The 24484-nt window shown below is 33.9% G+C and overlaps 1 protein-coding gene across 2 annotated transcripts in view; it reads right to left on the reverse strand.

The window, feature by feature from the left end:
* DENND4C (DENN domain containing 4C) overlaps positions 1–24484 on the reverse strand; it is a 93250-nt gene that overhangs the window by 44121 nt on the left and 24645 nt on the right. For both annotated transcript variants that reach the window (XM_045562558.1, XM_045562557.1), the window contains exons 4-12: positions 24075–24144; positions 22141–22310; positions 17793–18031; positions 16218–16284; positions 14985–15043; positions 13971–14115; positions 10455–10630; positions 3223–3323; positions 2673–2891 (exon numbers count right to left, since the gene is read on the reverse strand). In XM_045562558.1, coding sequence (XP_045418514.1) covers positions 2673–2891; positions 3223–3323; positions 10455–10630; positions 13971–14115; positions 14985–15043; positions 16218–16284; positions 17793–18031; positions 22141–22310; positions 24075–24144 — 1246 coding nt within the window. The remainder of the gene's footprint in view (positions 1–2672; positions 2892–3222; positions 3324–10454; positions 10631–13970; positions 14116–14984; positions 15044–16217; positions 16285–17792; positions 18032–22140; positions 22311–24074; positions 24145–24484) is intronic.

Here is a 24484-nt window from a genome sequence, read left to right on the forward strand (position 1 = left end):
TTAATTTCCCTCTACACATGTTTTCACAATTATTTCCAATTTTTAAATGCTCTCCCCACTCTCCATGTCCTTGGCCACCATCCCCAAATGATCCTACTTTATATTGCAAAAAAAAAATGAAGAACATTAAATGGGAATTACCTACACCATCTCACTACAAAAATCTATGAATCTTCCTGTCTTTTTACAATGGATATATCCCTCCTCCTATGTAAAGACAAACCCCACTACATGAGCTCAGGATTCCAGCCCCTTCCAATATTCTCAGCACAACTCTTCCTGTCCATTAGCTACTTCTCATCAGCACAGTCTTTCTTTTCCATCTTAAAACAAAAAAACAAAAAACTTTTCCTTAATAAATAATTACGTCCTTTTCCCTTTTTTCTTCTGTTTCACTTCTCAATAAAGGACATGGCCATTTGCTTGGTTTTTAAAGACAAAAACCTCAAAGGTACTATTGGTATCTCCCTCTACTTGAATCTCATATTCAATCACCAAGTTACCTACTTCAATCTACCTCCTAAAAGTCACTCTTCTATTCACATGACCACCAACAAATCCAGGGCACCTCCAATGATCACTTGGACTAATATATTAATCTCCTAATTAGCAGATCCATAATTCAGTGCCTCCAGTGAAATCTCTGCCAATGAGATTTTTTTTTTTAAATACTCAGGCTGATTTTTTAAAAATGCAATTCTGATCCTATTGCCTACTTAAATATCCTTCACAGGCTTTCAGTTACTCTTAGGATAAAGACTGAAACTATTACTGATCCTAAAAGATCCTGCATAATACGGCTAACACCCTCTTTTCAAGCATAGTGTTTGAGACACTTTTCTCGCCAGCCTTTCTTTCTTTCATGCCTCGGGGTGTTCCACATGCTGTGGTCCTCATCCCCATCCCTTGGAGATACTAATTAGTAGAGAAAGGCTTAAATAAAATAGAAATAAATTATTTTCCACAGTAATAATAAAAAGTTTTTTTTCTTTCTTCTAATGAATCTAGGCAATTATCAGTAAAGGCTGCTAAAACAATTAAGTGAAAGGCTGATGAGGAAACTATAATGAATGAATGAATGAGGCTGATAACACTTAAACCTAGGAGCTCTAAAAGTCAGACAGCCAGACATGTATGTGCCTCTCAGTATGATGCAAGAGGTAATAGTGAGCACCGTGTGTCTTGGTACTCCTTGCCAAGAGAACTGAATGTAATCAAGCCTGTAGATCTGCACTTTTTAATTCAGTAACCACTATCCATATGTGGCAATTCAGGACTTGAAATGTAACTGATCCAAACTGAGATGTGCTGTTAAGTATGATATACATGCCAGATTTCAAAGACTTAGGTGTGAAAAAAAGAATGTAAAAGACTTCAATAATTTTTAAAATTTAATTACATTCAAAATTCTATTGTGTTGCATATATTAGAGAAAATATATTGTTAATATTAATTTCTCCTACTTCCTACTTTTTTTTTATTGTGACTACTAAGAAATTTAAAATTATATGTGGTTTACATTGTAGTTCTACTGGACAGTGCAGCTCTCAATCTCACCACAAGTTTATAAAAAATAAAGGTGATAGAAGAAATGTTAAATAACAACATAAGGATACAATCAGCCAAAAAGCCAAAACCAAATAACATCCAGGAAATTCTAAAGGAAACATAACAATTTATGGGAAAAATGATATCCTGTTTGGAATTTGGTTTAAAATACTTTTTTAAAAAATGGGTAAATTAAAGATAGATGAAACAAAAATGATGAAGTTGGTAGATGGCTATACAATGGTACATTATATCATTCTATATTTTTTGTTTGTGAAACTATCCCTAATAAAAAGCTGACCTCAAACCCCTCACTAATTCCTTTTTTAGGCCCAAGCTTAATTGTTATTTCTTCAAGGAACATTTCTTTGACCTTGTTAGCATTCTCACTGTAACCAATACTTTCCTTCACAACCCTTATTATAATGTAACTAGTATTTGTATTATTTTATTATCTAATGTCTGTATCCCCTAATAGACCAAATGCTGTCCTGTTTACAACAAAAACCTTAGGCGCCTCAGAAAATCAGTAAGTATCTTTCTAAATTCCTTTTAGTTAATGTCACTCAGAGAGAGAGAGAGAATTAATTAATTAATGTCCCACTATTGCCCATTAGGAAAATTCATAGTCTGGCATTTAAGACTACCCACAATCTGAGCCCTAATCTTATTTTCAGCCTTGTTTTCCACAACAGTGCTGCAGCTCATCACTCTGGTCAAATTGTACCATTAAATCTTTATTCCCAAACATGTTGTTATGGGCTGAATTGTGTCCCCCCCAAAATTCATATGTTAAAGTCCTAACCTCTCCTACCTCAGAATGTAACTATTTGGAAGATAGGGTCATTAAAGAGGTAATTAAGTTCAAATGAGGTAATTAGGGTAGGCCCTAATCCAATAAAGCTGGTGTCCTTGCAAGAAGAGGAAATACGGACACAAGACAGACACACAGGGAAGATAAATGCTAGCAACATGTTTCTGTTCATAGAGCTAGGTTATAAATACATGGAAGGTAATTACACTTTAATATGAATTGCTTAAATATAAATATTTCTTGGTAGTAATATCAAATAGAAAATATTTTTCACTTCAATAAAAAGCAATTATATTTCAATGCTTCTCACCCTGTCGGTCAAACAATGAATCAGCAGCTGTGGCTTTACTGGAAGGAGCCTCTGTGATTGGTCTGAGATATGTTCTATAACCTTTTAAAATAGATGCCATAAAGCGCAAAAATGCCTCTTGAATTTCCATCTCAAGTTGTGTCATCTTCTTCTGCCAGGAGAAATCTGCTTCAATTGGAGTCATCTCAATTGCTGAACCTTCTTGAGTTTTTCGGTGAACTGACGAAGTAAATACAGAGAATGGTATTAATATATAAAGTAATATCTAGAATGATTGATCAATTGAGGAAATAACCAAAATAAAGCCCATGACTTCTCGAAATTCCTCTCTCCATTTACATAAGAAGATCACTGACAGAAACTAGCAGGGAGGCTCAAGCAGGCAAGGCACAGAAAATATGCTCAAAAAATCATGAACAATATTGACTTATTACTAGAATTTTGTTAAGTAATGAGTCTTTTTAAGCAGGCCAAAATTATGTTTAAATTTAAGAAGAATTTTGTCATATACATTCTTTCATTAATAATATTCCTTTTTTCTCATATTTACCTGAAGATAGTTGAGGATACAATTTCTTTAAGGTACTAAGTAGATTTTTGCATGGCTTTTTGGGAAGCTGTTTCCAGTTCATGTTCTTCTTTTCATCTGATCTATTAAGAACAAAATTAATAAAATCTGTTATTCATAATCTGCTCTTACTAAACAAAATTTTTATGTCAAAATTAAAAAAGAAAATGGAAAGGATGTTTTCACTCCAGTTACAATCGATATGGGCAATTTGATTAAGTGGTTTCAAGGAAGTTCTCTTTTCATTTCAATCAACCTCAGTCAAATCTGGTCATCTCATTCTAATTCTCCAACACAGCTTTCAATGTTCAATTCAGGAACACAACAATGAAGTATAGCTTCAAAAGTTATATTTTAGAATTATTATATTTTAAGTGTCAAAACTAATTGACTTGAGACTTCAAACTACCTATTGGTAGGCTTCTAAATACTCTGTGCCCAAATAGAGCAATTGGAATTTAAATAAGTATTAAAAGTACATTTATTTGGCCCTTACAGTGGTTAAAAAATAAATAAATCACAACATTATTATTTAATATAATCTGTGATCATAAAGCACTAAAAACAAAAGACGCAGAGATGCCATTTTAAGAGGTATTACTGAAAGCTATGTTTCCAGAATTTTATAATCCAAGAATACAAAATATATCAGACACAACTGCCCAAAAGGCCCTCTTCTTAAAAAGTTGTCATATATATAACAAACATTCTTTTAAATTCATAGCTCAGCTGGTGAGAAAATCAGAGAAATGTTTAGGGAATGAAAACTCAGAGCAACACAAAGGCCAGTCTGCCCTGAGCATTAACACAGAGCTTTGGATTTCAAAGGCTTCTAGGAGAACAGGAGACAAAGTCTTAGTCCCACCAAGTAAGGTGTTAGAACTGAGACCTCCAAATTTAAACTGGGACCCTTGAAAGGTTGGCTCAGCTTGGATTTTGACTGGAGGGTGGAGTGGCATGGATCTCGAGAAATTTCTTGTTACAAGAAACCGCCTAATGGGTTTAGGGTTTGACTGTGTACTATCAGTATGGTCCAAGAAACTCCAAGTCAAAATAATTAACTTCAAGTGTTCCCTGGCTGGTAATACCACCAGCAGAGAAGCAAATATAATATCCTCTCTGGAAGGACAACTGACTAATAAAGAGCTAATACTTTCTGTGTGCCAAGTACTGTTAAAAGGCACTTATTTTAACATCTCTGAAACTGTAACATGTTTTAAAAGTGACAGAATGTCAAGTTTAATTCTGATCTACTCTCATTTTACGTAATCACTGTCTAATATTTTAGTGCTATCTTTTAACACCTCTCCCCGAATTAAACATTGTCAATACCGTCTGGATTATCATCAGTTTGGCCCTAACATTTACTATCTGTGTGACTCTGTATGAATCACTTAACTAGTCTGTTACTCAATTTTCTTATCTGCAAAATGGGGATAATAATGTACATAATATACAGGGCTGTTGTGAGCTGATAAAGTGCATTTCATCTAATTTAAAAAGCTATCAATTGTAAAAAGTCATTGTCTTTGTACCACTAAAAGTAAAGGGATGTTGCCAACTAAAGTCTATGTTAAAGTATTTTAAACTCTACTGGAGGGTAAAATGTTAATTTTAAGTTTTAAGTATCCATATTAAAATTAAAATATTAAGGGGGACCATTAAAGGGATATAAAATTATACACACACACACAATCACACACACACAATATAACACTTAGGTAAGCAGAAAGGAAAAATAGAATAACTCATTCAATCCAAAAGAGAAAAAAGAAAAATAGTACTGAAAAAGCAGAATACAAAGTACAGAATAAGAAAGATAAATGTCCAATTACATAACAATACATGCAAAACAGTGGATTTTTAATTAAAAGACAAATGTCAGATTAGATTTTTAATGCCCATTATATAGTATATAAAATTTGAAATTAAAAGAAAAGGACATACCAAATATAATATGTACATAATATATTAATGTCAGAAGAAAAACACAGACTAACACAACGAGCATTAGAATTTTTTTAAAAAAACTAAATGATAGTATTCATTTAGCTGAATAGAACAATTTTGATCTTGAGTGCACCTTGTAACACAGCCTTAAGTATATAAAGCAATGTCCAAGTAGCTATAAATACAATTGACAAACCCACCATCCCACTGGGAATTTTTAGTATTTAGTATGATCTTACAGCTCAAAACTAAGTTAAAACATATACACATACCCTTGTTCCTCATCTGCTCAGCTCCCTCACTCCCCCAAAAGATAATACTAGTTTCTTGTGCATATTTTTAATATTTCTTTATTTCAAAACTAGCAAATACATACATAATTATCCCCTGCCTTTTCTTTTGCACAAAGCAGCACACTATAATACACAATTATAGACCTTGATTTTTTTCATTTAACAATATATAGTTTGAGAGCTTTCCCAACATAGAAAGCATCCTCATTGTTTACAGTAGTACTGCATTGTATGGACATACCATTAAACAAGTCTGGGACATCTGGATTTTTTTTCTATTTTGAACAAACATCACTTTATGCAAAATGAAACATTAGGATAAATTCCTAAGAGTGGAACTGTTAAAGAACATATACATTTGTAATTTTGACAAACACTGCCAAATACCCTCCACAGAGGTTGCGATCATGTATATACTCCACTCCTACTGCAATCAATGTAAAAGACTGTTCATTTCCCAACAGCCTCAAAGTAATAGTATACTACTAAGCATTTCATTTTGCATTTTTCTGGCAAATCTGAAAAGTGAAAAAGTAGTCTCTAAGTGTAAAACTGATGTAGCATTTCTCTTATAATGCATAAGGTATTTAAGCATAATTTTTACTTTTCTGTGAAAAGACTTCATAATCTGCCTATTTTTCTATTGGATCATTGGTCTTTTGTCAATTTCTAGGGACTCTTTCGCATGGAATATTTACAAAAACTGATCATAGGCCAGGCACAGTGGCTCACACCTGTAATCCTAGCACTCTGGGAGGCCGAGGCGGGAGGATCGCTCGAGGTCAGGATTTCGAGACCAGCCTGAGCAAGAGCGAGACCCCGCCTCTACTAAAAATAGAAAGAAATTATCTGGCCAACTAAAAATATATATAGAAAAAATTAGTCGGGCATGGTGGCGCATGCCTGTAGTCCCAGCTACTTGGGAGGCTGAGGCAGTAGGATCGCTTGAGCCCAGGAGTTTGAGGTTGCTGTGAGCTAGGCTGACGCCATGGCACTCTAGCCCGGGCAACAGAGTGAGACTCTGTCTCAAAAAAAAAAAAAAAAACCATAAGGTACTTAGGAATAAATAAATCTAACAAAATATGTGCACGATCTTTCTGCAGAAATACAAAGTTTATTGAAAACCTTTTAAAAAATTAATGAAGTGAAATACCACATTCATGGATAGGGACACTTTATGTCAAAAAGATGTCATCTGCCTCTAATTTGATCTATAAACTCAACAGAATTCTAACGAAAATCACAACATAATTTTGTGTGAAGCTTACAAGATGGTATTAAAATTTATATGGAAATGCAAAAGACCAATTATAAGCAAAACAACTTTAAAGAACAGGGGTAAAGGGACTTGCCAACTCATATCATGACTTATTTTTTTAAAAAGCTTTACTGTGATATAATTCACCGGCCATACAACTTACTTATTTGAAGTCTGCAATTCAATACTTTTTATTCAATTCACAGAACTGTGTAACAACCACTACAATCAATTTTAAAATATTATCATCACCTCAAAAAGAAATCCCATACCCCTAACCCCCAATACTTCCACCTCCCCCATGCCAAGGCAACCACTAATCCACTTTCTGCCTCTACAGATTTGCCTATTTTGGACATTTCATAGAAATGGAATCATATAATATAAGGCCTTTAGCATAATGTTTTCAATGTTTATCCATGTTGTAGACCAGTAGTCCCCAACCTTTTTGGCACCAAGGACCAGTTTCATGGAAGACAATTTTTCCATGGATTTGGAGGGGGTGGGGTGTGAGAATGATTTCGGGATGATTCAAGCACATTACATTTACCATGCACTTTATTTCTATTATTATTACATTGCAATACATAATGAAATAATTAGACAACTCACCATAATGCTGACACTGATCTGACAGGAAGCAGAGCTCAGGCGGTGATGCTAGCAATGGGGAGCAGCTATAAATACAGATAAAGTTTCGCTTGCTCACCTGCCGCTCACCTCCTACTATGTGGCCTGGTTCCTAACAGGCCACGGACAGGTACCGGTATGGTCTTAGGATGGGGATCGCAGTTGTAGACAACTTAAAGTTATTAATAAACTGTAATACTGGTAAGAGGTTGACACAGACCAAAGGAACAGAATAACAAGCCCAGATACATGCCCACACAAACATGAAAATTGATATGTAATAGGGTTGACACTGAAGACTAGTGGGGAACAGATGAAGTAACTATTCAATAAACAGTCTGTATGACAATTATTTATTCATGTGGGAAAAAGGTGGTGTCTCTATGTCACACTATAAACTAACATCAAGTTTAGTTGAATAAAAGAATTAAATAAGAGAGGTAAAACCCTGTAACTTTAAGAACAACCAGGATAATAGTTCATGACCTCAAGGCAGAGGATTTCATATACAAGAACCTAAAAGAGTAATGCATAACAAGAAACTGATAAATTTGATAAATTAAAATAAGCTTTTGTTCATCAAAAGACATCAAACACAAGGAAATAACATGTCATAATGTGGGAGATGCTATTTGCAATGCGTGTGACAGATCAAGAATTAATTCCAGATCATATACACAATTTCTACAAATCAAAAGAAAAAGCCAAACAATCCACAAAATGCACCTAAAAAAAGGGAACATTCAATTCATGGGAGAGGAAAACCAAAGGGCAAAAAAGAAATAAAAATGCTCAATTCGTTATTAATTAGGGAAATGGCAATGAAAGCCACAGTGAGATACCATTACCATCAAATTAGTAAAAAAATTTAAAAGTCTGACCACAACTGTTGGCAAGGATAAGAAACAAAGAGAACTCTCAGCTGCTGCTGAAGAGGGAGTAAATTAGGGAGAGTAATTTGGTATTAGCTATTAAGTTGATGATGCTCATTCCCTACATTAGCACTTCCAGGTATATGCTTCAGAGGAATTCCTGCCCAGGTACCCAAGGAAATATGTACAACAATAATTAGAATAGCCTTATTTATAATTGCCGGGATCTAAATACAACCTAAATGTCCATCAACATTGATGATATTTGAAGCTATAATACATGTATCAATGGATGAACCTCACAAAGAATGCTAAGCAAAAAAGCAATTTACAGAAAACTATTTACATAGAAAAAAATTATAAAGTATGAAAAATAGAATTTCATTTAGATTAATACATATATAATAAATGTTTTTAAAACACATGGAAATAATAAACACCAAATCCAAGATAATGGTTACCTCTGGGAGAAAGGAGCAAGATATGTTTGTGGAGGACTATCCAGGGGGTTCAAATTTATTGGTAACATTTTATTTCTTAATAAAGATTATGGTGGATAGATGAGAGTTTACTTACATTATTCTATACTTTTCTTCAAGTATCTAAAGCATTTCATAATTCCGTAAGTACAACTGTGCAAACAGTTCAAAGTTATTTTAGAAAACAAGGTTTTGATTAATAGAAATTTTATAGACATTATTCAAAACTGGGCAAAATTAAGAATCTCCACAATATTATTTTATTCAAATAGTAAATAAAATAAGGTAAAATTATGAGTTACAACTTCATAAATAATCATTTCTAAAAGCACCACAATGAACACATTCCTAAAATAACTGTTTCTCAGGGAGAGCTGCTGATAAACAACAAAATGTATGCTACAAAAAAATATGTAATTCATGCAAGTGATTACTTTCAGGGTGCAAGTAAATTGAAATGTACATAGTACAGAGCCACTACAGCTATTCAGTTTCAAAATACAATGGTAGGCCGGGCACGGTGGCTCACGCCTGTAATCCTAGCACTCTGGGAGGCCGAGGCAGGTGGATCGCTCAAGGTCAGGAGTTTGAGACCAACCTGAGCAAGAGCGAGACCCCGTCTCTACTAAAAAAAATAGAAAGAAATTATTTGGCCTACTAAAATATCTATATAGAAAAAAATTAGCTGGGCATGGTGGCACATGTCTGTAGTCCCAGCTACTCGGGAGGCTGAAGCAGGAGGATTGCTTGAGCCCAGGAGTTTGAGGTTGCTGTGAGCTAGGCTGACGCCATGGCACTCACCCTAGCCCGGGCAACAGAGCGAGACTCTGTCTCAAAAAAAAAAAAAAAAAATACAATGGTAGATCCATTTCAAAATTATACTTTAAGTTATAGTAAATGCTTTCCTCCTTCCATAAGTTATTCCTTTGGTTCACATAAAGACACTTTCCCAACCAATTCTACTGCTGTGACCATTTAGACCTCACCCCAAATTTTTCTCTATCCCTTTTCTGCCAATCTCAAACAGTAAAGAATAAAAGTGTTCCAGGACCTGGAAGCTGGCACCAACACTACAGAATTTTCAATACTTTACCGCCCTTTCCCACTTTTGGGGGGTAAAGAGGGTAGCTCTTAAGTATCCATCCAGAGTTACTAATACTTCTTTTATTAATGTGGTATGCTACTCTCTGAACTCTAAGCTATACCACTGCTGTACTTATTTATCACCTCCAACAAACACAAACTATGACTGATTTTTAATATCAATTTCTATGCAGTGAAGAATAGATCCTTACAAGACTCAAATCCTGACAACTAAGAAAAAGGTGCAAAATCACCCAATGTTGTGATTAAACTTTATCTCAAGCAGGTAAACCTATCTTACTTACATATGGATTTTGAATTAAACCTAGAAACCATATCATTTCTTGAGCTCTGAAAGCAGTGTTTAACCATTTTTTTCAAATGCATATTCTCTTTTGATAAACAAATATTTCCTGTCTACTGCTAACATTATTACCCAAACATAAACTATTATAATATTGAACAGTTTTTTTCAAAACATACAGCTTTCCCAGATTCTGATAGCTGCCCTGGTTGAGAAATGCTGCATTTAAGATGAAGATTTATTAACAACTTTCAAAAATACCATATTCATAGATGCTTTCAAAGAGATGTAATTATATATGGCGAAATATATAAATGGGAGATAATATAAAATGAATCAACTTACACATATAACATGTTTGTATCCAAGTCAATGCAAACAACATCTTGTGGTGGGTCATGAAGATCAAAATACCTTGAGTCAACTCCAACTATAAACGGTAAAGGTGCACTAAGCACCGCAGCCAGCGAAAGAGGACAAAGGGGAATATATGGGCATTGCCACTGAAATGGAAAGATCATCTGGGGAAAAAAGTTTCAAAAAATTAACCAAATTTTTAATTTGTAATAAAAATTATATAATTAATATTACTGAAAAAGGACAACTGAAAAGCAGTTAAGTCTAGTTTTTTTTTACTTTAAACTTTATTCCAAAACTAAATGACTATAAAATATTACTAAGCAATACTATGAAACAATGTGATTAAAATTTTCAAGCATGACAATGATCATAAGCATGATAAAAATACTAACAGCTCTTTGCATGCTAATTCTTGTAATACCTATATAAAATCCACACCATCATTTTATGGAAAGAGTCAAAGCAGAAAGATAACATTGCCCAAAATATCATAAAACAAACTTACGATCTTTAACTCTTATGCATTCCATCCACCTATTAATTTTCAAAATAACCTCTGACCAAAATCCAACTAAAAACATCAAGAATTTTTAAAAAAACTAATGATTCCCTTGGGAATAGTAATAGTCAACTGATGATCTCAACAAAAAAATTTCCTAACTGTTCAAGTAATCGTAGAAAATGATCCAACTTCAGCAAAGCTTGACATCTCAAAAATATAGTCAACATAAAACATTCCTCAGGAATCTTTACCAGTTTTCCTTTACAAAGCTCAACTTTAACGGTATAGTGCGCTTTTTTTTCTTAAAAAAGACAAGTCTTTGATAAGTTAAAAAAAAGATTAAAAACTTTTAAATAATCAGTTGATACTAAAATTTTAATCATTCTTGGTATTTTTTTTCCTCTACTATAAAAATCCTCTCTATCTTTCAAGGTCCAGTTCAATTCTCACCCTTATCCATCATTCCTTACCACAAAGAAATCCCTACTTACTACTTCTGCCAGTTATTACATGGTTATACAAGACTGGGATTTTTGTCTTCATGTATTTACTTAATATTTGAGAACTTACTATGTACCAATCACTGTTCTACACGATGGGATGACAATGAATGAAACAAAGATCCCTGCTCTTATGAGGCTTACAGTCTAGGATAAGGGTCAGCAAACTTTTTCTGTAAAAGATGGTAATATTTTAGGCCTTGCGAGCTATACTGTCTCTGTCACAACTACTTAACTCTGCTGCCATGCATGAAAACAGTCACAGAAAATATATAAATAAATGGTTTATGTTCCAAATAAAACTTTATTTACAAAAACAGGTGGCAGTCAGGATCTGGTCATAGTTTGCCAATGCCTGATCAAGCAGGAAGAAACAGAAAATAGGAGACATAATAAATAAAATATATAATACAGGTTGAGTATCACTAATCTGAAAATCCAAAATCTGAAACTTTTTGAGCACCAACATGACACTCAAAGGAAATGCTCACTGGACTTTGTATTTTCAGATTAGGAATATTCAACCAGTCAGTGTACATTCTGCAAATATTCCAAAATCCAAAAAAGTCTCAAGTCTGAAACACTTCAGGTAAGACATATTCAACCTACACGTCAAGAAGTGCTATAGAAAAGTGAAAAAGTAAAGCCAATGAAGGAGATTAGAGTACAGAGCAAGAGAGAGGGAAAACAGGTTGTATTAGGACAAACAGGATAGGCGTCATTAAGAAGTAACAACTGAGCTGAAACCTGAAGGTGAGGGATTTAGTCCAGGGGATATCTAGGAAAAGGGTGCCTCAAAGAGAAGGAACAGCTAGGGCAAAGGCCTTAAGGTATGGGAACTGCCTAATATGCAGCAGGGTAGCAAGGAGGCCAGTATGGCTGGAGCAAGTAAGCATGAAAAGTGGTAGAAAATGAGATGTGACTGCTGAGGGGCAGAGCTGCTCCCACAGGACCTTGCCAGAACTTCAGATTTCCTTGAGTGAAAACTGACTATCTTCTATTCAACAAAAGGTATGTTATACCTGCAACTATGTAAGAAACCTTGGAATAAAACTATGTGACAGCAAAATGTGCCATCCTTCTCTTTACCTTTGACTTTTTCAACACAATCATAAATAGGGTCATCTTTTACAAAGTACTTATGGGCTTCATCAATTTTTGCTATGGGTCTCCATTAATTCTTTGATACTCTTTTATATTCCCTGATATTGAGGTCATTTTCCTTTTGAAGCATTTATCCTGTCATCACTCTTTTCAATTTTCTGTTCTTCAAATGTTAACTGGCCTAACTACCAAATCCTGATTTATCAATGACTTTGCATGCAATCCAGACAGCTCTCTAACATCAGTTACATAAACCTCATATAATCTTGCATTTTTCATAAGATTACCAATTCCACATGGCATTTTTTTTCCACCTGTTCTTGCACGGTATTGCTAAAATCAATCAAGAGACTGGGACACAAAGATTCTGAAAAAGGAACATGGATAAACACTAATATTTTAGAAATGAGTATTTGAGCGGGAAATTTTTAAAACTGGTCAGTTCATTAACAAATATTTATGTTCTTTATACATTATAACAATTTTTGCTTTCACATAGAGACTTGGAAAAGTAATGCCTGATGAGGATCCTTCTATAAATCATCTCATATGGTTATTATTTTTTGTCCTAGCAGCATTTCTCTGACCAGATTAAGATCTTGGAGACATACCCCATTTGTTGCTCTAACAAGTATTTATTAAGAACCTACTCCATGCTAGGCAACTATCACAAGTGCTAAGAATACAGGGGTAAACAAGAGACTAGGTCCTTACTTCCAAGAGACTTACATTCTTAAAATGGGGAAGAGAAAAGAGCAGAGTCAACTATTTTACATTAAACAACAATGGGAGATAGAGTTGGAGAAAGGGAACATCCAAAGTTCTATGGCCTATAAAGCCCTACGTGAGTAGACTTCTTTCCAAGTGCAATGGGAAGCCATTAAAGGGTTTTAAGCAGGGGGAGGACTGGATTTAATTTTTATTTATGCTTTCCACAAGAGCTAAGGCTAAGCCTTTTATATTATACTATTTCACAATCACTTAGAATTTCCTACATATTATTGGCTCACAATAATTAAAAGTTAAAATGGGAAGAAATTAACCTGTAATTCATTTGCATGATAAATTACAATTTCATTGTAACTGAAATTGGCCAGAGCCTCTCATTTAATTCAATCAGTTTCATTCACAAGTTTTATTATTATGTAATCATATAGTTTTTATTCTCTGGAGAACTCTAAAATGTGAAAAATGAGAAATGGCATTTTTCCTCAAATAAAAATCACCTTTGTTTTCTTTATACCTCCTATTTTTCTTTGCCACCTGATTATATTTATGTTAAACCTTTACTAGGCCAATAATTTTTAAAGTTGCTTTTTTTTAAAAGAAAACTTTCCTTTAGAGTAAAACTTCCCTGTCAGTAATTTGGTACTAAAAAGAAAATTCTATACTTACAGCTACAACAGCTTCAGCTACCCCAGTCAATACAGCTGGCCTAAGAGAATGCAGCAGGATTTTACTTTCAAGTAAAACAAAGAGCAGCAGTGTTGCACAATTCTCAGGACCCAGATTCATTAGCAAGGTGCTAAAGTTGGCTCCACTAGAAAAAGAGGGAAAGAGATAACTGTGAAATATTTTGCTAAAACATGTTAAGACTGGCTTGTTAAATTATTTCCTAAGAATTAATATATTGGGAATTTACTGTTAATTTCAAGTCTTGATTTACTTAATGAAAAGTAACAACTTTAATGAGATGGAATAACATAGGTGATTTAAACTCATCCTCTGGTAACAAAAGGGCATTTACCAGGAAAGATATTTCTGAAGAACAACCATTTGAGCTGAGCTCAAAAGAATGGAAGTAGGAGTGAAAGTGAAGGGGTAGGGGTAGGAGACAACAAATGGAAAGGTCCTAGGGCAAAAAAAAGCTACTGTCATATTCAAGAAATTGAAATAAGTCTACTGTAACCAAAGCATAGTAGAGGAGGGGGTAAAAACAGCAAGAGATTAGGCTGAAACTGAAATTATATATACATTTTCAAAAGGACACACTGGTTGCAAGGTAGATAAAGAACTGAAGGAACAAGAGTAAATGGGTCCCAATTAAGTCACCAAAGTAGTCCAGGTGAGAAATCACACTAGCTGAGACTAGCGCTGCAGATTAAGAGAAGTAAATGGATTCAAGACATTTAGGAGGTTAAAATCAGTTCACCTTGAACATTTAGTTATGAACTGGATATGAGAAGCAGAGATGAGAGAAAAAGGATATTCCCTATATCCAATCTTGCAACTCTCTTAAGTGTTCCCATTTGTAAAATAGCCCTACCATCCATCCAGTTATCAAAGTTAGAAACATTAAAGCTATCTTTATCTGTTTGTAAAATAACATTTATTATCCTAAACCCTAAAATATTTTAAAGCATTCTGCTCCAAGTGAATAAATATATTATTTTAAATACTATTAATTACCTTAGTGGTAAAGGTGTAGAAACTGGCTGTGATAATATTAATGCATCATGGACTGACAGCTTAAAAAAAAAAAAAAGAGATGAATTAACCAAACCACTTTTGAAATCTAAATATTTAAATCAAGGGTAAAACAGAAAATGGTTTAATATGCAGATAATTTTTGATACATGCTAAAATATAAAATGACAGCTGTATTTACTTAGAGGTATTATATTAGTTCTTTTTAGTTAAATGGTTGGTTTGACTGAATTTTGATTCAGTTAATTGGTTAAAATAGTTTTTTAAAAATTATGGAATAATTTTTTTTTTTTTTTGAGGCAGAGTCTCACTATATTGCCCAGGGTGGTCTTGAACTCCTGGGCTCAAGCTACTCAGCCTCCCAAATAGCTGGGATTAGAGGCTCGTGCCAGTGCCTGGCTGGAGTAAACTGGTAAGCATTTGGCAGTTGCCTGACATATATTAATACTTGCTGAACTGAAACACATTCAAGAGCAACAATATCTAACTTAATTCTACCATGTATAATGTCGAGAATGTCTTAGAAAAATTTTTAAATAGCTTGCTTTTCTGTAGACCAGTGCTACTCAAAGTGCCAGCATATAAACTGTTACGGTCCAGGAAGAGATAGTAAATAAATGGAGAGCAAAAAAACATTAAGCAACTTTTATGGCAATCTAACTTTGTTTGCTCCCACATCCAAGCATGTGATCAGTGGAATCATTTCTATAGACACGGTACGGACCGTTTCTGCCTATACTGATCTCACACAGTAAGCTGAATATGTCACAAGCTGTATATCTATTTAGGTCTGCCACTTATTTGAAATAAAAAGAAACTGGTCCTTTAGCATAGTTTGAAAAGCACTATTTTAGACTTTCAGCTACCAACACCAACCATAGCTCATTTCTTATTTCATATTAGACACTGTGATATAGGAACATGCCCATAAAAAAATTCTGGGTTTTATGTTATTAAAATTAGCTACATAAAAGCCATGCATGGATCAATGATGATAACATCATGAACCAAGGATTATAATTATTCCAATTCTGTACATCAAAATCCAAAACCCAGTAAGAATGGCTGTTCAATAAAGCTATAAAATACAGGAAATCCAAGGACTTTTGAATGCATATTGCTCCACCTCAAATCCAAAGGGTTGTAGAATCTATTCTGCAATGACTGGAATGAATATATGCAGAGCTCCCCCCAAATATACTCTTTTTTGATTACCTGTACAAGGATTCTTGGTCTTTGTGGTGAAGGAAAAGGGATATTTTGCATAAAATGTGAAATGTGCCTGGAAAAAATTTTGAAATAAAGATCATAACTACATTTCTAAAATGATTCATAGATTTTAACAAATTTTAAATATCACTATATATCATCTCAGATATGACAAAGCCATTTATCTAAAACTTATGCAAAATAAATAAATTTGCTTAGTATAAATGAATGCATTCATGCCCATTAAACTTCTGAAATGAATAACGTATTTCCATTATTGAAATCTACACTTAAATCCATTATTACCAGAAAAATAAATATGAAAATAGTTTTCACGAAAGAAACTAACTTACAGCCCTGGTTATCAGTACAGGGAGCAACTTACTGTGATATAATGAATTAACACTAATACAGAATTGAATCCCAGATTTCCTACTGTAACTTTGGGCAAACCACCTACCCACTCTATTTCTCTACCTATAAATAATGCTTCTTAAGTTTCTTCAAAGTTTTCAGCTCCTAGGAGCCACTAAAATGCCAGGTATTACTTCAACTGAGAAAAAAACTGATTGCATACATTGATTTTATTTTCACAAACTATTCAGAGAATCTTAATTTTTCAAAAAGTTGCTAACTTGTCACTAACCTTAAATTTTACTTCAAAAAGGTTTAAATTAATCTGACAGCTGAAAGTTAAATCTAAAACTATGAACCATTAAACTCGCATTCCAGGAGTATAGTAATATTAAAACCGTATTTCTATTTCTACATCAAATTGTGATGAGTTTATGCACAGTATTTCACTATTTTTAAAGTTGATTTTTGAAAAGCATTATTTTAAAACCTTCAGGTATTAATAATTATCCCCACCTTCTCCACTAAACTAATATGTTTCACATCTATTCTTTCTGCTATAATGTGAAATTTTTTAAATTGTAAGAAAAAAATCTATGCTTACACATACTTTAACACATTACACAAAGCTCTTGACACTTCTTGGTTTGTTAGCAGAGTATATAAAGTATATACTATAATAAACAAAAGTCAATGTGCCACTAGAAATCAGAAAAGATGGTTTAAAAAACAGTAGATCCACATATATTTTTCTTGCTTACAAAAGATTTCCATAACAAAAGAAATTACAAATCAAAGGGAAGGCAAGAAGTCTGTCAATGCCAAACCAAAACCTCACTTTTAATATCAATTAATTCACCCTTACTATCAGTTTAGAGATGCTTTATAGTTTGAATTTGGAATGGCCACTTGTATTGGGGGAGGCAGTGTATGTCTTTGTGTCAATAACTATTTTTCTCTTAGTTATTAGACAATGAACAGGAAGAAGAACACACACACAATACAATTTATAGGAGTTACTTCTTCAGCTGAGTTCTCAAAAGATTATTTGACCATCCTTATCAGCGTCTTTTAAATTCACAGCCAATGATTGAGGTGAAAAAGGGAATAAGTAAAAAGTAGGGTGAATGTGACTGTCATTCCCGTTCAACTTTGCTGCTAAACAAACAATGAAATGAAACAAACATCCAGTTTTTCACCAGATAGCTCTCAAACCATTATACGTACTTTTCAATGGGAAGAGGATGTGGTCCAGACACAGAAAGTTTGTAGATAAACATAAGAAATTTTCTAAAAGCTTCAAAAAAAGGCCAGTGTGAGAGTAAACAAATGCATTTGTTTGAATTGATGGATTTGGGGACAATTTTTCTCTCCACAGGTGTCAACAGGCCCAGCTGCATAAGCTGTTTCTCTGTTAGAAGTTCCCGAGAGTAAGGTTCATAGAACTGGATGGCAGCTCCGTATACCTACAGAGTAATAGAATTCTGTTATAAGATTTGTTTTTAAAAATTAACTTTTCTTTTTCTCTTACTATACAAGAAATATTTGCTTGGAGTACATATCATACAGATAAATGAAAGAAAAGTCTCACCTAAAATTCTATCCCAGAGACAACCAGATTTTGATATAAATCCTTCTAGAATTTTTTCACTACAATTATACATTCAACCACATACCTTATAAAAAAATGGATGGTACCTTCTTATAACCTGCTTCCATTTTTAACCACACAGTGAAATTTTTTACCTAGCTCCTAACCTAGAGAATACACTCTAATGACCTTCTTCAAATTACATTTGTTTTTCATCACCCCAAACAAAAGCTCTGGTACCCCTTAAACATGAACTTCCCATTCCTCCAACCCAACTCCAAGCCCCTGGTATCTCTATTCTACTTTCTGTCTCTACAAATATACCTATTCTAGGGAAACCATACAGTATTTGCTCTTTTGTGTCTGGCTTATTTCATTTAGTATAGGGTTTTCAAGGTTCATTCATATTGCAGCATATATCCGAATTTCATTCCTTCTTAAGGAATGAATAATATTCTATCACATGTACATACCACATTTTGTTTACCCATTCATTTGATGATGGACATTTGGGTTGTTTCTACCTTTTGCCTATTGTCAATAATGCTGCTATGAACATTAGTGTACAGGTATCTGAGTCCTTGCTTTCAATTCTTTTGGGTATATACCTAGGTGTGGAAATGCTGAATCATATGGCAATTCTATGTTTAACTTTGGGAGGAGCTGCAAAACTATTTTTTCAAAGTAGGAGCAACATTTTACGTTTCCATCAGCAATGTTCAAAGGTTCAATTCCTCCATATCCTAGCCAATACTTACTTTATATTTTTAAAATAGCCATTCTAGTGGGTATGAAGTGGTATCTCACTGTCGTTTTCACTTGCATTTCCCTAGGGGATTAGTAAGCATCCTTTCAGGAGCTTATTAACCATTTGTATGTCTTCTTTAGAGAAACAGCTATTCAAGTCATTTCCCATTTTCTAATTGGGTTGTTCAGTTTTTTACTGTAGAATTATAGGAGGCCTTTATATACTCTGGATACAAATACCTTATCAGATACATGATTTGCAATATTTTCTCACCTTCTGTGGCTTGTCTTTTTACTCTCTTGACGAACAAAAGTTTTCAACTTAGATGAAGCCCAATTTATATATGCTTTCTTTTGTTAGCTGCGCTTTTGATGTCATATCCAAGAAATCACTGCCAAATCCAATGTCATGAAGACTTCCCCTGTGTTTTCTTCTAAGAGTTTTACACTTTTAGCTCTGAAGTTTAGGTCTTTGATCCATTTGACTTAATTTTTACATATGGTACAAGGCATACCTGTTTTCAGTCACATCTAAACTTTTTATTACCTTTATCCCTTCAGCTTCTTTCAAATTATGAGCCTTCATATGGCCTTATTTAATTTTTCCTCCTAGACCTTTTGGTCAAGCACCTTTAATCTACTGACATCTTTGTTCTCACACTAGATAACTATTTTTTCACCTCAATCCACTACAATCTACCTTCCATCTCCACCAAAACAATTCTAATCAAGATTTTCAAAACTTCCTAACTGAAGCACTTTCAGTGGTTAATTTCTTTTGATCTCTCTCTGACACATGATATATTCCTCTGTCTTGATACTCTCTACTCCTTTGATATCTTTGACAGTACAAATTTCTCTTTGTTTTCTGGCTACTTCTCTCTTTCCTACACTAGATCCACTTATGTTGCCCATCACTTAAATATTAGCATTTCCCAAGAATCTAACTTCATGTTTCTCTTCTATTTGGAAAATTGCATTACTTCATGGCTTTAATTATAATCACTGTACAGATAAAACACAAACCTTTCTTTCTAGGTCTACTTGACCTCTTTCCTGAACTCCAGACTCTTACTTTCTGGATGACTACTCAATAATCTCCTCCTAGATGTCCAACAGGCATCATAAACCAATATTTTCAAAAGTGAACTCACTATCTGCACACTTCTTCCAATATTCTCAATCTCACTCAGTAATGCTACCCAATCCCCAAGTTGGAAATTTAGAAGTCATTGTCAATTTCTCTTTCACTCACCATATATCAAAACAACTACTGCAGTAAGCCCTAATTGGTCTTACTGAGAGGAAGTATTTGAGTGGAAAACACACTGGAGACACACAGTCTTTGAGAGATAATAATGTGATCCTTCAAAAGTTTCCCATTACAGATCAAATGTCACAGTCCATGTAAATGGCATGATGTTCTCAATTCCTGATAGTACCTGCTGTTCCTGTTCCTGTTCAATGACACAGAGCTAGCTACAGTACCAGGCACATACACTATTTCATAATTTTGTGCCTTGGTACATTTTGTTCAGCTTTGGTGCTTCCTCTAATCTGTCCATTCTTCAAAATACCACTATGTTGTCTGTTCCTCTGTGAAGCATTCCTATCATTATAGCCATCCCTTCCTCCCAACAAATTAATCCTTAGCTCTGTATTTTATAAATTTTGTAACTAGTAATTATATATATCAAAATTAACCCTTGCCTTCACAGAAACAACATTCCCAGATATAATTATTTCAAAGTGATCTCAAAGTTTTTAACAAGCAATATGACAAAGCATGAACATGAATTACATACACATCAATGCTCACGTGCTGATATCCCCTAACCAATGAATAACCTTAGCAGATCACCCAGGACTCGTATCTCAATGAGGTCAAAGTAAATTTGGTAACTCTTTAAGTGTCTGAAGATCTTAAAATTTCCGGTTATATTTATTACTTTCAACAAGAGAAATTGTAAATCACTATTAAGCTAACGAATGCGTTTACTTGTAGGCAATCTAATTAATACAATATTGACCTTCACTCTGTATTTACTATGTTCTGGATCTGGACACTGTGCTGGACACTTTACATATGATACCTTTACTATAGTAGTTATAGACTTGCAGCCTGTAGAATGAAGTCAGATATATTTTGTTCAATCCACATGAGTCAGTTTATATTTTTCAATAAAATTGCCTATTTTATCAAATTTCCCAAGAAAGTTTCCATTTTTAAATAGCTACTATCTGCTTTTTCTCTGAATACTATTTTTGCCTTCTTTTGTTATTTTAATCTATTATATTTATGAAATTATTATATTTATACATGTTTTATATAAGACAATAAGTATGTCTTTTCTCTCTGGTTGTTTTGTCTTTGGTGTTCCATGGTATTACTATGATATAAAAAGAGGTAGGGGCCAGGCGCAGTGGCTCACGGCTGTAATCCTAGCACTCTGGGAGGCCGAGGTGGGAGGATGGCTTGAGCTTAGGAGTTCAAGACCAGCCTGAGCAAGAGCAAGACCCCGTCTCTACTAAAAATAGAAAAAATAAACTAACTGGGCATGGTGGCATGCGCCCATAGTCCCAACTACTCAGGAGGCTGGGGTAGGAGGATGGCTTGAGCCTAGGAGTTTGAGGTTGCTGTGACCTAGGTTGACCCCTTGGCACTCTAGCCGGGGGAAACAGTGAGACTCTGTCTCAAAAAAAAAAAAAAAAATATTCACTGAATTTTTTATTTTGAGGACCACATTTTTTGTTTCTAAACATCTGATTTTTTTTCCAGTCTATTTATTTTACAAAATACCCTGTTCTTTCCTTGATATTTTGAGCCCCTCTATTAGGTCTTAAATCATTTCAGTTATATATTCAATTTATAACATCTTTTATAATGTCATTCTATCATTTCAACGTCTTGAGGGTCTAATTCAGATTTTAATTAGGTCTTCCTGATTCTTTCTATGGTACATCTTCTGTGACATCTTCTGTGAATTTAACCTCATCTTGAGACCTAGGTTTGGGGAGTGTCTTTCCAGAGAGACTTTATATTAGTTCTGTTATTTCTCCAGGAGTATCAGTATCCTGATACCAATTTTCATGTTGACTTTTCATCTTGGGCATTACAGTATACTTTTAAACCAAAATGTATCATGTATAAATAATCCTAACAAATAACTTACAATAACCATTTTATGGGATAAAAACATAGACAAAATAGGTTTAATCAATAAGGCAAAAACATACCTTTTCAGCTGAAGAAGCTGTCAAGACAAAAGTTGAAAAAACTGGAAGTGGATATTTGGTTTGAGGATCCCAGCATTCAATAGTGGCTCCCATAGGAAGGCAGAAAAGAGGTACAGATTCTGAGAGCGGGAAAGACTCATAGTCATCTTCCGGATATCTAAAAATTAAACCTTTTGGAGAAAGGAGACAATGATGAACTCTTTAAATATAGTTACTTTTCTATAAATTATATTACTATATGATACATATTAATAGAATATTCCAATACCAAATTTCATGGCAAAATTTGTGTGAAGTTTCAAAATCAATTTTTCTCTTATTATAACAGAAATTAAAATAAATTAACAAATTTACCCTTTTTATTTTACCCATGGACTTATAGTTAATTATAACATAGAAATGTATTAAATATACTAGTCACGAGTCTATTCAACCAATCTTGATCACCAGTCTTACTGTATTTTCTTCTACATATGCCAACACCTTGTGGAGAATGGTAAGAAACATACAGAAAAATTTACCAACTATTTCAGTTAGTCTTCTGTAAAAAATTCAGAGAAGGGACAACTGTTATGAAATAATGCCAAGGCAACAGAAATTATCACAGCCCCTAAACTCATCTTGAGAAGCACTGTAAAAGGCATACAACATGAGCAGTAAACAAGATAGAAACCCTTGTGACTGAGTACAGAGTGTGTGAGACCCAGAAAACAGGAGCAGGGGGTACTCTGAGTACCACAACAAAGTCCCTTCAGAATAAAGTAGCTAGATGGCATCGGTTAACCAGCCTCTAATGACACCAATACACAAACCACCTCTAAGCTAAACACTTCAAAATCAGTAGTTCAAACTGAGTCCAAATTTAGTCTCAAAAACTCTGTATTCTAAAATAAGCATATCATATCAAATACCTGAATACTTTCACAGAGCTGCTTTCTATAAGTTTTTTTTAAGTGATACTTTCTCCCCACCAAAAAAAAAAAAAATAGAAAATTACATATAATCAACACATTACAGAAGCATTAACAGTATCACATTTAAAAATACTACTGAATTTTATAGTTGTTAGTTGTTGCCTTTACTTTTATATTATAAATTAAATGGTTTGATTCATTAGTGTGAATGTTTTTATGAGGACAATCAAGATTTTTCAGGTATGGGTTTGCCTAACTTTCCTGAAGTAAAACTTTACTCTAAAAACTGTGCATAATCAAAAATTAATTGGCACTGCTTCTTTTCACAAAGAAGTATTCCAGTATCTCTTCTATTTACAACTGGAGCATACCTGTATTTTCAGTTTTTATCCCACCATACCAGTGGGATGAAGAGGTCACACTTAAATCTTTACAGCCCTTGACACTTTACTGTGCAGTAACAATGTGGCGATAGATTTCTCAAATACTTCATGGCAGAAAAGTTTCTCAGGCCCTCCTCTCCTCCACATAGCTGATTCTTTGCAACAAGGGATAAAGGAAGCAACTCCACCTTTCATGGCAAGTAACATATGGTTTCAAATCAGACACACAGAGATAAGAGAAGGAAATATAAGAAGTAAAGATGCAGGTTGACACCTTTCTGATTGCCAAAATATAAAAGGTCAGAGAGTAAGCAATTTTCCATTAAATTGTTAAATCTATTAATGTAGACCAAAACTTGAATGTTTATTCCATATATGATTTCTTTGGATAAAAGTTTAAATTTAATTAACAGCATGTTTTTGTGTGTGGGGGGGGTGTATATTAATATATCTTATAGTATATAATGCATTTAAGAAAACTTATACCTTTACATGCTAAAAATTATAGGCAATTTAATTTTATGAATACATCAATTCCTCAAACTACATAAAGAAGCGTACTCTGTCTCTTCTAGCCAAATGTTAATATGCACAAATAACTACAGTAATAGAGACAATTTTTTTTTAATTCACTTACCAGCTTTATATGCTATTGCATTTGAAGCAGGTACAGACTTCTTATAACACAGAAACACACTGGAACCCCACTGTAAAATATAAATTAGGTTTATAAAAAGACAAAAGAGTGAAAAGAAATTGATTTTATTGAATATCATCTTAAGATTCTGATTATTTATTCAGGAGAGTCTATTTAAAACTTATCTTCCCCATAATATGCAGAAATAAAAAAATAAATAAAACTTATCTTTATCTAATAGACTACATAGTATAAAATAATGGCAAAGCATTAAGTTGAAAACACTAAAATAAAGAAAAGAAGGGGCTGGGTGCGGTGGCTCACGCCTAAATACCAGCCTTTGGGAGGCCCTTGAAGCCAAGAGTTCAAGACCAGGCTGGGCAACACAGCAAGATTCCATCTCTACAAAA

This window comes from Lemur catta, chromosome 10, assembly GCF_020740605.2.
Source record: "Lemur catta isolate mLemCat1 chromosome 10, mLemCat1.pri, whole genome shotgun sequence".
Lineage (NCBI taxonomy): Eukaryota > Metazoa > Chordata > Mammalia > Primates > Lemuridae > Lemur > Lemur catta.